We start from the raw sequence: 15,589 nt of genomic DNA on the forward strand, positions 1-15,589 counted from the left end.
GCCTTTCTGTGCAGGCTCTGTGCAGGTCGGGAGGTTGGATCCCGAGCAGAATTGAGGGGAACGCTGTTTGTTTGTAGCAACCGAAGGACACCATGCGCCTGGACGAGACCATGCTGGTGAAGCAGCTGCTGCCCGAGATCTGCCACTTCATCCACACGTACCGCGAGGGGAACCAGCACGCGGCCGAGCTGCGCAGCTCCGCCTCGGGGGTGCTCTTCTCGCTCAGCTGCAACAACTTCAACGCCGTCTTCAGCCGCATCTCCACCAGGTACTGACTGCTGCCTGCAGCCCTGGGGAGGGACAGCATCTGCACTGCTGCCTGCAGCCTCTGTCTGCCACCAGCTGTGGGCTGTTCAGAGGAGCCAACGCTTTAAATGCTCTTCAGTAGAATAGTTCTCAAGAGGAATGCCCTCAACCTTTCAGGGTTTTACTTGGGTTTCAGGTTGTGAAATGGACCTGTTTCATCCCCATCCTGGGTTACTGCTGGCTGCATTTATTGCTTCTTTAATCTGCTCTCAAAAGTACGAGTGAAAATAGGGAATGAAAATAATACAGCGGAAAAAGTTGAGTAAGTCCTTGTGGGTGCAAGGTGTCTTGGAAAAAAAAAGGATGTAGAAGTTAATGGTTGTATCCATTTACTTAAAAATTTAGAATGAAAACTGGTGATTGTCCACAGCTCTGCTGGAGCCCCATGGTTGTTTTCCTGCTAGGAAGCTTTTATGTTAAATCTGTCTTATGCCTGAAGGGGACAAACATCTGGGCTGTTTGTTAGTTGTTGGAAAAGACCCATTTGTCTTCTGACTGACTTGAGTTTCACAGCACATTTACTGTAAAAAATGACTGGATTTTCTGCTTTTCTAAGTAAGAAGAGAGACAGGCCCAAAATTTCCATCTATTCTTTGCTCTTTTTGCTCTGTTTCGGATCCTTCTGATGCTTCAGCATTTGTCAGTCCCTTAGAGTGGTGTGCTAAGCTTTTTAATACTGAAATACTTTGATGTTTTTTGAAAGGTGCTTGCAGTAGCTTAGCTCTTGTCACACGGTGTTACAGTTGACATCATTCTTGATTTATTAGAAGTGGAGCTTGGGCAGCCTTACATGGTCACACAGCAGTGAGTGAACCAATTTAATTGAAACAAAGATTTATTTTTTCCTTATATATTTATATATTTCTTTGGAAAATGTTTGTGTTTTAGAAATCAGTCTAAAATGATTGAGTAATTTGAAATTTAAAGTTTGTTCCCAAACTCCAAAGCCCCCGTCCATCATCCCTTTGAGCTGGAGCAGAGTGCTTTTCCCCTAACCTGTTTTCCCTTGCAGATGGCTTGTACAGCAATAGTTAAATGTTTGACCAATTGTTGCTGGTCTCCACAGGGGTCAGCCTGCTGCCAGTCAGCGCTGCTGATCCCTGACCTGGGTTTCCTGTTTAGGCATATTTCTGGGCCTTGCACAGCAGCTGGGGGATTTTTGGCATGAAAAGCACAGCAGTGAGGACCTTCCCATTCCCAGTGAGGCCTGTTAAGTTTCCCTGGCACTGAAGACATGAAGAACTGCCTTTGTGTCTAGTACTAGAAATCACATTCCATGTCTGAAACACATCTGTAGCCTTGGAAGGAGCCGTGGCAGTCCTGAGTTTGTGGGAACAGACGCTTTAGTGATCAGTGGCTGGGTGTCTGGGAGATGCTGAGTAAATTCTCTGAGACACGAGTGTGAAAAGATGCTGCTGTTTTTAAACTGGTGTGATTAAACTTCATCCTGTGTGCTCAGGCCAGAGAAATGTGGACCAAGAATGGTTGTAGCTCGCTCCACTGATATCCAGTACCATCAATCACTGCTGTACTCTGAGACCTTACTTGGGGCAGGCTGTGCTGTGAAGGAGCAGTAGCCTAAAGGTGTCAGGAGTCCAGACTTTAATGTTTAGTTGAAAAGATGACAAGGTTTCTGCCACAGGAGGGTGGATAACAGGAGGATTTAGGCAAATCTTGGGCACAGTCAATCCCCAGAAGGTACTGGCACCTTGTAAGACTCATCACTGGTTTTCTAGCTCCATTTTCAGTATGAGGATGGCACAAGGCTGTTACATTAACCCTTTATCATTCAAGATCTGTGTTTTATTTCTAAATCTGGAAAAGTTTTTCTGAGGTGATGGCACATTCCACTGCTATTGAAATGTACAGACTCACAGGTGTGTTCATACCTGTCTGACACAATCTGATGTAGAAGTTTATTTACTTTATGTATTTTCAGATTGCAGGAACTGACTGTTTGTTCAGAAGATAATGCTGATGTCCATGATATTGAACTTTTACAGTACATCAGTGTGGATTGTTCAAAACTCAAGCGACTCTTACAAGGTATGATCTGACCCTGTGTTTTGAAATATTTCTATTTGAATCTGGTTAGTCAGAGATGACACAGTGCAATTGATATATCTGGGTTTTATTGCTCTGTTTTACTCTAAAAAGTCATATATTTACTGAAGTATTTAAAAATAGTTAAGTAATATAAAAACATTGGTTTGAAAATTGGTTTGCACTTCAAATGTCTTTTATAACCTGTGTTGCTTTTTAGAACAAGTTTCTGTTCTAAATGCAGGAATGTTTTATCTTTACAGAGACTGTATTCAAGTTTAAAGCCCTTAAGAAAGTAGCTCAGTTAGCTGTTATCAACAGTCTGGAGAAGGTAAGTGTTCAGTACTTCTGTTTCATTGCTTATTTGCAGACTTTCTCCTAGTTTAAGAATAGTTGCAATTCAGTAGTTTACTATAAAGTAAAAGTTGCTGCCTCCCTTTGCAAATATGTTTTGCAAGAAATTTTGAGTGGTAAGAATAAAACCGCTCTTTGTTTAAATGCATAATTCAGTAAAACTGTTGCAGCTCTGGAATGTAAAGGTGTTTTCCATTATCTGCAGGCATTTTGGAACTGGGTGGAAAACTATCCTGATGAGTTCACAAAGCTGTACCAAACCCCCCAGACTGACATGGCTGGTAAGGCATAACACATGACAGTGTTCAAGGTTGGTTTCTCAGACATCCCCAAATGCATTCGCTTGCATTTTGTGCCCTCTTTGCTCCTCGTGCAGCCTGCAAATAAGCAAATTTCTGTCACCCTTTGTCAGGGCAGGCAAGGGTATGTTCCTGTCTCTTTTCTTTCCTGGCTCCCCTGCTAAAGAGATTCATTTTGTGCTTCACAACACAAACAAATAAACCCCAAAAGATGGAGACTCTTTAAATGTATATTTTTCATCTTGATACAGGATAAAAACTTAGAGAACATCACCTTTACTTGTCTCTAGTGAAAAAGAGAGGAGAATTTATATTTTCAGGTAAACCATGTCTTTAACTGGGTTGAGACCATTTGATCCCCAGTAGCATGTCAGTAATGTGCAAACCAGAACTTTCCTTCTGTGTAGGTGGAACTATCCCTCTGCTCTTTTATACCTGTTCTTTACCTCTTCATAGTTAAAATTGGTATTGAACTTGGGCTTATGTTTTATGCAGATTGTGCCGAGAAGTTGTTTGATTTAGTGGATGGCTTTGCTGAGAGCACAAAACGTAAAGCAGCAGTGTGGCCACTGCAGATCATCCTCCTGGTCCTGTGTCCAGAGATAATCCAAGATATAGCAAAGGATGTGGTAGAGGAAACTAAAATGAACAAGGTAAGAAAATTATCTGAATTCTGACTCTGGTTTCTGGAGGATGCTTTGTTTTGCTGATTCTGTATTTCAGGGATATTTAATTTTGTCTTTCCTCCTTAAAGAGCACGCTGCAATTCCATATGTAAATTTATGCACTCTTTTTAAGTTCTCACCTTACATATGTTCTTTCACTGTCAGTAATTCATACAGATAGTTTGTCCCAAACAATGTTATTTCAGAACTTTTCCATCTCCTTGGAGATTTGAATCTCTGTGCTGTGATTTCCTCTGCCTCCACCTGCAGCAAACGGCTGTGCTGAGGTTCTGGGGTCTGCAGGGGGCTGTGAGCCCCACAGTTACAGCACCTGCAGCACCTGCAGGGTTTGATGTGGCTGCAGCATCATGGCTGAGAGCAAACAAGCCCCTCTTGTGCTGTTCTGATTGCCCCCGGGTCAGTCCAAGGGAATGTCCTTAATAACGACAGGATTTCTCCGGAGTGCCACATCCAGTTGGTTTTTGCCATCACAGTGTCTGGTTATAACTATTCCTGGTTTGAATTCTGCAGAAGCTGTTCCTGGACAATCTCAGGAAGGCCCTGGCAGGACACAGTGGGAGCAGGCAGCTGACTGAAAGTGCTGCTATTGCTTGCGTTAAACTGTGCAAAGCATCTACCTACATCAACTGGGAAGATAATTCCGTCATTTTTCTGCTAGTGCAGTCCATGGTAGTAGATCTTAAGGTAAAAATGTCTGTTTCCTAATTGCAGTGAAGAAAATTGAATTTTGAAATAATGGAGTGAACTTTCAATTTCTTCTTAATTGAATACCAGTGGTTTTCAGTGGAAAGTTTTGTATTTAAAGTAGCCAAGAATAATTATGGTATCTGATCTATATATTTATATTTTTCTGAATTATATAGAATTTGCTGTTTAACCCAAGCAAACCTTTTTCAAGAGGCAATCAGAATGCAGATGTAGACCTGATGATTGACTGCTTGGTTTCCTGCTTCCGCATAAATCCTCACAATAACCAGCACTTCAAGGTAAGAACACTGCTTATGGTAAGTCATTCTCTACATGCTATTGACGACCTGTCAGTTATGAAAGCTGTGCTAACAGCAGCTTGAAGCTCATAAATGAGTTCAACTGTATAAATATCCCTTAGTAATAAATCCCTGCATGTTTTGATAAATCTTTTCACAGCTGATTAGGCTTCTCTTGTTCAGATTTGACAGCATTGTCAATTTAATAAAAAGGCTCCAGAATGTTATTCAGGGTGATAAGAAAGATGGCAAAGACAAAGATGTTCCTAAGTGGCTTTTATGTATTTTTATTGTAGATCTGCTTGGCACAGAATTCCCCATCAACATTTCATTATGTGCTGGTAAATTCACTCCACCGAATCATCACAAATGTAAGTTCTGGCAGTATTTCATCAGCCTAGTGGTGTGGGGCTTCTATTCAGATCAATATCTGCTTAGTAAATACAATTTGGATAGCAGACCGAATCTTGTTGCTTCTTGTATCCACGCAGCAAGAGTTGCTTGCTACTAAGGAAGGAGGTGCAGATCTGTTCCTGCTGTCCACCAGGGGATTCCCAGTGTGAGAGCTCGGGTTCCAGTATCACTCTCTTACACAGAATGGCAAATGAATTGTATGGTCTCTGGTGTTATGATAAATAATGATACCCGAAGTTACTCTCAGGGACGTGCACCACCTTCTGCTGCTTGCACTCTATTGACCTGGGGTAGAGTTGGCCCTGTGGTGGTCTTCGGGGATTTGGTGCAGTGAGATTTAAGTAGTGTGAAATGGTAGTAAGTGCTGGGCAATGAAAATATTTTGAAAGTCTGTGCAGTGTTCATCTTCAATTGTTATTGTACTTTGTCAGTAAAATACAACTTTAATTTTGACACTGTTCAGAAATATTTTCCTGACCAATATGAAAATAGAAGCAGTAAGTGTTGAGCAACCAGCAATCACTTAATGTATATAGTATTTTCTATTTAATGTATCTAAACATTGTAATGAAAACACTATATTTGAAAAAAAAAAAAAAAGCCTTAGGGGAGAAAATGCTGTGAGAGATGTGGTGGTGTGTGTGGTGGGGTAATACAGCTTTTGAGATATTATCAAGTATTTGAAATACCAATTTTCCATTTTGTTTAGTGTATCACAGGGAATTGAGTGCACGCTGTTTTGAAGTATTCCTTCTAGCATCCATCCACTCCCTCCTGCTCTTGTGAGTGCAGAGCAGCTCAGGGTTGGTGCCTATTCAGGAGGCAGAGTGATGTAGCGAGCAGCTAGGTGGGAATTTAAATGTTACGCGTTTGGTGGTGGGCGTGCAGAAGGATGGTGGGCGTGCAGAAGGATGGTGGGCATACCTGCACTCGGCGTGAGGGCTGGCCACGCTGCAGCCGCGGTGGCCGCGGAGCGCGGCTCGGTGTCAGCGCCGCCCTTGCCTTGCAGTCGGCGCTGGACTGGTGGCCGCGGATCGACGCCGTGTACTGCCACGCCGTGGAGCTGCGCAGCATGTTCAGCGACACCCTGCACCGCGCCATGCAGGGCTGCGGGGCGCACCCCGCCATCCGCATGACCCCGGTAAGCCTGGCGGGCCCCTCCCGCCTTCCCCGCTGCCCAGCCCTGCCCTCCTCTTCATCACCTTTGTACTGGAAACCAGAGGGGAGAAGAACATGGTGATGCACAGAGCAGCAGGGAGCCATACGTGCTCTGTAGCCCTGCGGTGTTGGGGGATTGGCTGTTGGTAGTTCGATGTCTCTCAGTTTTCCTGCTGCTTTTAAACTGGCAACGTACAAGTATTTCTCCTGTAGCTGTCCTCTGTGGCTAACTGTCCATTTTGAGCTTTCTGGCTCTGTGAGTAGCCAGCTAACATGTCCATCCTTGCTTAATGTGGAAAACCAAAGCATTCTGTATGTGAAGATAATCACTGAAAACTGCAGTACTTTTACCATGATTGGCATGTTCATTTGCCTTGCTTTATGTTGAGCAAGTGACTGGTCTTGGTGACAGCAACAAAGTAAAAGATTTTTCAACCATTATGAAATAAAGTCAGTATTCTTGGCTGTCCTGGAGAAAGTCTTGAGTAAATACAGATTTGTAGTTCATCCAAATTCTTCCAGTAAGTCCACACACAGCTGTGTTGCCGCATTCTCCTCTGAACATTCCTGCTGTGGCAAGTGGTCTTGGTGGGTTGGTTTGGAAAGCCTAAAATGAGACATAAAAATACTCCTGTTGGGCTTCTCAAAGGAGAGCAAATGAGCACAATGCTTTTGGTTGAAAGCTACACCATGTTTAACTTGCTTTTCACCTGTGTGTATTCATCTGTTGGAGAATAGTTGCCCTGACAATACCCCTGCTCTGACTGGTGGTGCTTTGTCTTCTGCTTCTCACTTTCCCTCTGCCTGGCTGCTGTTGCCCACGTGGTCAGACGCCTGCCAGCCCCTGCTTTGCATGGCCCTGGGCCTCTGCTGCTGTAAGTATGACCCGTAACTACCGCAGAAAAGCCCTGCCTTGCTCTGACTTTTCTGTGCATAGTTACCCGCAGAGCCCGCCAGGCCCCCGGGCCGGGGGCTGCAGGGAGCCCTCACAGCGCCAGTGGAGCTCCTTCCCCCAGGAAGGCACTGTTGGTTCTGTGCCCAGCACCATGCTCTTCCCCAGTCCCCCCGCTCTGGTTTAGAACTGGTTCCTAATATCCAGCCTGAACACACGGATGTTGATCCCCTCCGCGTCTGTCCTTGTCCGGTGCTGTCTGTCGGCGTCCCGCCGCTGTTGGTCCGTCGGTGCATTGCACAGAGCCTGGCCTGGCTCTGTTACTGGCACTCTTTAGTTTGGACTGTGTGGAGGCCATAAATGGCTTCACAGAAACAGGGCCTTTTCCCACATGCCTCTCCTAGAAACCCCTGAACTGTGGCAAACTAAGGCTTAGCACAGAGCTAGTTACCTCTACCACCGTGCTGTTGATTTCTTGGTCAGATGCTTTATGTGGTAGGTTTTATTCCATATATTTGTACAATAACTAATTATTGAAATAACGTGAGGTCCTAATTTCGGTCCTAATTTCTTGTAGAATTTAATCATACAATGTCATACCTCATCAGTTACCTTGAAGATGATTTCAACCTAGGCTTTCTCCTTTTGTTCAAAACTTACAAGTAGTTCACTAGTTTTTCACCTGGAGGCAGATTATTTTTATATTTGAGCGATGCCCTGTGTGCCTTTTAGAACTGAAAGGTTCATTTTCCAGAGGTTGTTGAGATGAACGTGCAAACATCTGGGGCTGTTGCGGAAAATAAAGATATTATTTTGCCTTTGGAAAAAATTCCCTCTCATGTACTCAGAATGAGTTGGAAACGTTTATTTTTATTTCTATCTTACACCAGAGAAATACCTGGTAATTCTTTTTGGTCCTTTTTCCACTTTTCTTTCACCACAATTTGTCTCTTATGCAAAACATTTTCTAATGTCCACATGCAGCTCGCTGAAATAATTGTTAAGGGAACTTTAAAGATATAATAAAGTGATTGCCTATGAGAGAGGGAATTTCAAAGTAGAAGGCTATGCAACTATACTTGAGTTCTGTATAGTTTTAAGCTTTTTCTTGAATTATGGATGATAAAAGCAATACATTTCATAAGATGTTTAATTATAACTGTTATGTTTGACTACCTTCCTGACAAGGACTGTTATTTTTCTCCTTCCATCAGAGCCTTACATTTAAGGAGAAAATGACAAGCCTTAAATTTAAAGAAAAACCTACTGATTTGGAAACCAGAAGCTACAAGTTCTTGCTGCTGTCCTTGGTGAAACTGATCCATGCAGATCCAAAGCTTTTGCTGTGTGTAAGTAAATCCTACTGTCATACTGTCAAGTCGTAGTGGAATTTACTTTTGAAGCTACTAAATGAATAAAAATTAATGGCCACCTGGCCACACTTCCTACTCATCTTTTTCTCTGGTTATGATGCTCCTGTGGTTTTAAAGGAAAAAGAATGAAAACGAAACTGTAGGAGACTTTACAGAATCAGAGTAACACAGCGAGAGGGACCATGAAGTTCTGTGACTCTGAAGAGGAAGGTGGGGGAAGGAGAGGGGAATAGAAGAAAATTAAAATAAGGGGGTTGGAAATTAGTCATCATTTCAATGAGTACTGTCTTAGATCTTCCATTTTCTCAGGCCTGTGGTGGTTTAATATAAAAATATTCCAGTTCTGTCAGAGACATGATATGCAAGGCGTGTTACGGATTAAAAATAAAATGACAGATTCTCTGAAAGATCCCAAAATCCCCCTAGTTCAGCACCAGGAATGCTGCAGTAGCTGTCAGTAGTGTGGTCAAGCACGAGAAGGTTTTGCAGCTGAGCGTGTGTTGGTGTGTTTCCGTGCAGAACCCCAGGAAGCAGGGCCCCGACTCGCAGGGCAGCACGGCCGAGCTGATCTCGGGGCTGGTGCAGCTGGTGCCGCAGTCCAGCATGCCCGACATCGCCCAGGAGGCCATGGAGGTGAGCGACAGCCCCGGGCTCTGCAGCTGGGCACTGCCACAGCCTCTCCTTTCAGCTGTGCCTGTGTGTGTGTGTGTGTGTGCATGCAGCATGGCTTTGTACAGAAATGCCGGGGAAAACCGCTGGGTCTGCAGTATGAACGTGGAATAAAGATTAAAATGAAATTCTGCTGACACAGACTAACTGAACTCTTGCTCTTCTATAGAAAATGCGTTTTATATCTTTTGTTGTTCTTGAAACAGTGTAATGAGTATATGACTGTGCCTGTTTCTCTGCCTGTGCTCAGGTACTCTGTAAATTTCAGTCTTTAAGTGAAACTCTCTTTGGCTTTAGGCCTTGCTGGTTCTGCACCAGTTGGACAGCATTGACTTGTGGAATCCTGATGCTCCTATAGAAACATTCTGGGAGATCAGGTATGTAAATTAACTTCTATAAACGAGAGAAATAGCTGTTTTGATTTGTCTTCTCTTTTGAAATAGCTGTGAATGTTTTGGGAAAGCTTTGCAACAACAGCAGGAATCTTCCGTCAGAATTGTTATGTGTATTCATGGAAAAGTTGTATCTTCTTGACTATACGAATTTACAAAAATGTAACAAACACTTTGCTGCTCCCTTAAATGGCTCTCTTCAGCAGATGGTAAGGTGTAGGAATGATTATTAGTTTGAAAAGCTGGAGATTTTCACCCTCATTCAAATGTTTGCTACTTTTTAAATTATATTTCATTCTTTTGGGATTGAGGGGGGAGTAATGCTGAGCAATTCCAGAAGTGTGGATTTGCTAACCGTGACTCTGAAGCTCTCACCTGGGGAAGGTGACCTGTGATCTCCACTGGTCTTTCCTGTATATTTATAAAGAAATCTAATTCATTAAAGTTGTCTTGCCTTTTATAACTTCACAGCAGCTGTTGTGGTTGATTTCTTGGAAAATATGAAGGAAAATAAAGTTCTAGAAAAGTCAAAGTTACACAAAACGCTAAACCAAAAAATAGGAATCTGTAAACTCAGAATTCTAAGAACTACATAAACTAAATAATTAAAATTTTAAAAAATAATATTTGATGATCTGATCTGAGTTGGTGCTGATGTTTGATTGGAAGAAGGAAACAGCAGTGTAGGAGGAGTTTGGTTACCAGCACCAGCAGGTTGGGCTCGTGACTTCTGAGTGTGGGTCAGTCTGGGCTGAGCCCCTCCTTGTCGGGCCAGAACTGACACCTAGGGCTGTCATTTCAGGGAGTTCATGGTCTCTTCGGGCTGGGGGAAAAGCCCATCACACTTGACACTAATTTGGACCCTTTGGCAGTTTTAACAGAGAGTGTGAGGCCTGACTGGATATGAAGAAGGAACATCCCTAGATGTGTTCCTTCCAGAGCAGAGTTGACACGTTGTCAGAGCAGTGTAGGTAACTCGTGCTGGCCTGTCTGTGCTGTCTCTGTCCTGGGCAGAGCTGGAGCTCCGGGCCGGGCTGCCCGCGGCGCTTCAGCTCCTGCAGGCCGCGGGTGCTGGGAAGGGTCCCAGGGGAGCTTGGCCTGTCCATGCACACTCTCACCTCTCTGTTGTACTGCTGAAAGCCCAGGGTAGTGTTTGCACAGGGTGTTCATGCTAAGTGCCTATTTCTATGTAAAACGTAGTGTAATACCTTCAGAAGTGTTGGTGCTCCATCAGAAGGCTGATGCTGAATTTCATTTTGCTGCAGTTCACAAATGCTTTTCTATATCTGCAAGAAACTCACGAGTCATCAGATACTCAGCAGCACAGAAATCCTCAAGTGGCTGCGAGAGATTCTCATCTGCAGGAATAAATTTCTGCTAAAAAACAAAGTAAGTGAACGTTACCATCTCCCTGTTGGGATCATTAACATGAATTGTTCTCTGTTTTGTTACTTCCTTTATTTACCAGGTTATTTTTGATTGGAAGAGATTTAATAGCTACTCCTACATGTTCTGTTCTCTGATTTCTTCTCTGGTTTGTGAGGCACCTTGGTTAGAATTGGTGACCAAAGTTAGGTTTGGGATTTTTATTTTCTTTTTTCCTTTAGCTGCACAGGTTGCTGTACTTGCCTGGAAAATGAATGTTTCACAGAAACCTGTGCCTTGTGCCTCTTTGCCTAATACAGGGAAATAGTCCCCAAGGTGAGAAAAAGGGAGGATAGTTATGGTAAAATACACATGTTCATGGATGAAATAAAAGTTTCCTTTTGGATCTCATGTTCTTCTGAGTCCCAGAATTCTGACTTCCTTCTTTCTGATATTCCTTAAGTATGAAGTAATGTATTTCTTAAGGGGAAATATAAGTCTAAGATACCATTAACATGAGGAACTTGATAAAGCCCTGACAGCAGCAGTGGAAAAAGTACTGTGTAAATGTCCAAGAGCTTTTTACCTTCCTCAAGTCTGTGCCTTCTACTCTTCTAAAATATCAGTTGATATATTCTTTTCCTCCCCTCTCTTTATAGCAGTCAGATAGGAGTTCCTGCCACTTCCTCTTACTTTATGATGTCTCTGGAAGTGGAACTAGTCAAATTTCTCTTGACCATGATGAAATGATACGCTGTGCACCAGGAGCTACCCTCAGGAAAGGGAAGGGGAATTCTTCCATGGTAAGTAATACATGTTGATAATTAATTTAAACACTTGAGAAAAAAACCTGTGGGCAAGTAGAAATTAAATTACTTTTAGAGTAATTTTTGAAAATAAAATCAATAATTTCTGAGGAGGAAAAGACATATGTATCCTAAATAATGTATGTATTTAATATGCTGGTTAACAATGATGTTTTAGACCTACAGAGTCACGTTTTTTCAGTTAAAATGTTGGTGAATATTTTTTTATTAGGATTGCAGACAGCATCCCTTGTGACAACATCTAAGAGCTCTGATCCTGTTTAGGATGGCTTATTCCTACTAGAACAAAAGCAGTTTCAAACACAGATTGGCCAGGGCTGAATTTTAATAAAATTGCAGTATTCATAAGCAATGTTCCCCAACTGGGAATTCTGTTTCCCAGGAAAGCACCACGGGCTGCAGTGGAACACCAATCTGTCGCCAAGCCCAGACCAAGCTGGAAGTGGCCTTATACATGTTCCTGTGGAGCCCAGATATCGAGGCAGTCCTGGTGGCCATGTCCTGCTTCCGTCACCTCTGCGAGGAGGCTGACATCAGATGTGGAGTAGATGAAGTCTCAGTGCATAATTTTTTGCCAAACTACAACACTTTCATGGAGTTTGCATCAGTGAGCAACATGATGTCAACAGGTAAGTCATGAGTCAGTTAAAGTAAGTAACTTTGTACCTGGACAGAAGACTGTTACTTGTGTTTAAGTTCTTTAAACAGGTTGAGGTTTTTGATTTGAGGCTGCTCTGGCTTTTCCTGGAATGTCTTGAATATTAGAATTACTAGAAAGTGTAAGGAATTTGGGTGACTGAGCTCAGGAGGATTTTACAATCGTGTAACAAGAAGCTACTTTTCTAAAGACTTTAGGGGGGGATATGTTCCTCTTAATTTAATATTTACTTTCAAAGATCACAAATTTGTGTAGGTGGGTTTCCAAAAAACTTGGTTCAATGTTCTGTGTCCTTTGCAGGGAGAGCAGCTCTTCAGAAGAGAGTGATGGCGTTATTGAGGCGCATTGAACACCCCACTGCAGGCAACACAGAGGTGAACTAACTTCTCACTTTATGTGCTCTGTGTGCATATTAAAAAAGCAAACATGAAAATACTGTTGCTACAAGTAGTTTTGAAGTTAAATCTCAATCTGTCTTCTTTCAGGCCTGGGAGGATACACATGCAAAGTGGGAACAAGCTACAAAACTAATCCTTAACTATCCAAAGACCAAAATGGAAGATGGGCAGGTGACTATGAATTTTTCCAAAAGTTCAACCTTTAGAAATTCAAAATAAGTCTTTAAGCTTATTTGTTTTAAGGAATTTGCATTTTACCGTAGCAAATGACCATTGTCTCCCAGGTGACTGAGAGCCTGCACAAGACGATCGTGAAGCGGCGGATGTCGCACGTCAGCGGCGGCGGCTCCATCGACCTGTCGGACACGGAGTCCCTGCAGGAGTGGATCAACATGACGGGGTTCCTGTGTGCCCTGGGCGGGGTGTGCCTGCAGCACCGCAGCAGCGCGGGGCTGGCCACCTACAGCCCCCCCATGGGCCCCCTCAACGAGCGCAAGGGCTCCATGATCTCCATGGTCTCCACCGAGGGCAGCGTGGAGACCCCGGTCAGCAAATTCATCGACCGCCTGCTGACCCTGATGGTCTGCAACCATGAGAAGGTGGGGCTGCAGATACGGACCAACATCAAAGACCTGGTGGGGCTGGAGCTCAGTCCAGCACTTTATCCAATGCTCTTCAACAAACTGAAGAATACCATCAGCAAGTTCTTTGATTCTCAAGGACAGGTAAAGTGGTGATATATTATTCACATTTGTGTCAGTCCTGTCTTTGCCCTGGGTGACCGAAATGGGTCCCTGTTTGTGTTCTGTGCACACCCCCTGTGAGCAGAGTGATCATCACAGCATGTGTTAATGATTATTGTGGTTGTGATTCCAGGCTTTATTTAACATTCTTGCGTTAGTGAGCTCTTGAGTGCAGAATCTGTGAGATTGTTTGTGGAATCCTTATAGCTGGCAGTGTTCACATGTTGAATCTTGACATGTATTGGAATTCTGTTGGCTTGGTGGTAACTAGAAAAATGCTTGTCCATGAGATTTTTGAAATGCTGCAGTATATTTGGCAAATACTCTTTTGTTTGGTTTTATGTGTAAAAAATTAAGACCAGACATTTTCTTCCTGTAGGTCTTGTTAACTGACACCAACACACAATTTGTAGAGCAAACCATTGCTATAATGAAGAATTTGCTTGACAATCACACAGAAGGGAGCTCAGAACACCTTGGGCAAGCGAGCATTGAGACAATGATGCTGAATCTGGTTAGGTAAGGAGCCCTCTTGCCCTTCCTATACACAGGCACTATGTTTAAGAAGTGAATTAGAGCCTTCTGTTTTATATCTTTTCTGCTTGTGTCCATGGAGAAGCAGCAGCTGATTTTCTGAGCCTCCTCTTGGTTCTGACACCTTCAATAATCACGGAGATTGGTTTTGTAGCATAGAGTGCATTGCTGGAGAGTGACTTTTGTTTTTTAAAGAACTGACCATTCCATAACTTGGCCCTATTCCCCTAGGCATTCCTGGTTACTTTTTTGTACATTGGTGTTAGTGGTTAAAAACCAGCTGAAGGGCAGCTTTCTGTTCAGTTTTACACTGACAGAAGACTTCTTTGGCCAGAAGAAATTTGCTACTGATGAAGGGCCTTTCTGGGGGGGAGGAAGTGAGGTAGCATGAAGTATTTAATTAATCTTTTTGGTTTTTTCTTCAGGTATGTGCGTGTGCTTGGAAATCTGGTACACGCCATCCAAATCAAAACAAAGCTCTGTCAGTTAGTAGAAGTAATGATGGAAAGGAGAGATGACCTTTCATTTTGTCAAGAAATGAAATTTAGGTAAGAATGGCATTACATAACTTCCAGAGTAGTGTACTGTGGGCAAGTGTTGTTTTCTTTGGTTATATGGTTAAAAAAAAGAAACCAAACCCCTGTCACACCATTCTTGCTATAGGGGTAGTTCCTTGTCTTTGTCTCAAGAATGATTCTGAGCCTGGTGCTCCATTAAAATATTATTTAGTTTGTGGTGATACTCAACACACGCAACAGTTTAATGTGTGATACAGACTGGTTAAAAAACCCAACAAAGCTAAAGCAATCTATTTATATGTAACAGGAACAAAATGGTGGAATATTTGACAGACTGGGTAATGGGAACATCTAATCAAGCAACAGATGAGGATGTGAAATGCTTGACAAGGTAAGAAGGGACACTCTTCACCTGTAACAGTATTCCAGCTGGCATTTGATGTCCGTGGATTGGCTGGCATGTTGGGCTTCCTATAACAATAATAAGGAAGAGATGAAAACTGAAGCTGGAGCTTTGGTGAGCAATAGCAAAATTATATTTAATGCTTAGTCTTAAATGACCTGGCTCCTTTTAATACATTTTCTAGTTTAGAAACTGTAACACAAAATATCAGAGCTGTTTTCATGATGGACAGAACTGTAGTAGAATACCTTTTTATTATTAAAAATGCTATTTTTCATCTGCAGTTAGAGCTATAGGAAAAAGTGACTTATATTTCATTTGTTAAATTTTATTTTTCAGAGATTTGGACCAGGCGAGTATGGAAGCAGTGGTCTCTCTTCTTGCTGGGCTTCCACTCCAGCCTGAAGAAGGAGATGGTGTTGAGTTGATGGAAGCAAAATCTCAATTATTTCTCAAGTAAATAGTGACTTTTAACTATTTCTCTATGCAATCGCTCTAAAGAGAAGCACTATATGACCTTTATTACAAACTGTATTTTCCTTCCAGCAGAAATAATTTTATTATCCCAACA

General features: G+C 42.7%; 1 protein-coding gene across 4 annotated transcripts in view; it reads left to right on the forward strand.

The window, feature by feature from the left end:
- Positions 1-15,589, forward strand: part of NF1 (neurofibromin 1) — an 86,848-nt gene that overhangs the window by 21,384 nt on the left and 49,875 nt on the right. For all 4 annotated transcript variants that reach the window (XM_032130216.1, XM_032130218.1, XM_032130217.1 and 1 more), the window contains 22 exons: positions 78-268; positions 2,246-2,352; positions 2,613-2,680; positions 2,909-2,984; positions 3,498-3,655; positions 4,199-4,372; positions 4,552-4,674; positions 4,971-5,045; positions 6,098-6,229; positions 8,353-8,487; positions 9,031-9,144; positions 9,478-9,557; positions 10,838-10,961; positions 11,597-11,740; positions 12,147-12,393; positions 12,723-12,796; positions 12,908-12,991; positions 13,105-13,545; positions 13,943-14,082; positions 14,523-14,645; positions 14,923-15,006; positions 15,358-15,474. In XM_032130216.1, the coding sequence (XP_031986107.1) occupies positions 78-268; positions 2,246-2,352; positions 2,613-2,680; positions 2,909-2,984; positions 3,498-3,655; positions 4,199-4,372; positions 4,552-4,674; positions 4,971-5,045; positions 6,098-6,229; positions 8,353-8,487; positions 9,031-9,144; positions 9,478-9,557; positions 10,838-10,961; positions 11,597-11,740; positions 12,147-12,393; positions 12,723-12,796; positions 12,908-12,991; positions 13,105-13,545; positions 13,943-14,082; positions 14,523-14,645; positions 14,923-15,006; positions 15,358-15,474 (3,011 nt within the window). The remainder of the gene's footprint in view (positions 1-77; positions 269-2,245; positions 2,353-2,612; positions 2,681-2,908; positions 2,985-3,497; positions 3,656-4,198; positions 4,373-4,551; positions 4,675-4,970; positions 5,046-6,097; positions 6,230-8,352; positions 8,488-9,030; positions 9,145-9,477; positions 9,558-10,837; positions 10,962-11,596; positions 11,741-12,146; positions 12,394-12,722; positions 12,797-12,907; positions 12,992-13,104; positions 13,546-13,942; positions 14,083-14,522; positions 14,646-14,922; positions 15,007-15,357; positions 15,475-15,589) is intronic.

This window comes from Corvus moneduloides, chromosome 20, assembly GCF_009650955.1.
Source record: "Corvus moneduloides isolate bCorMon1 chromosome 20, bCorMon1.pri, whole genome shotgun sequence".
NCBI lineage: Eukaryota > Metazoa > Chordata > Aves > Passeriformes > Corvidae > Corvus > Corvus moneduloides.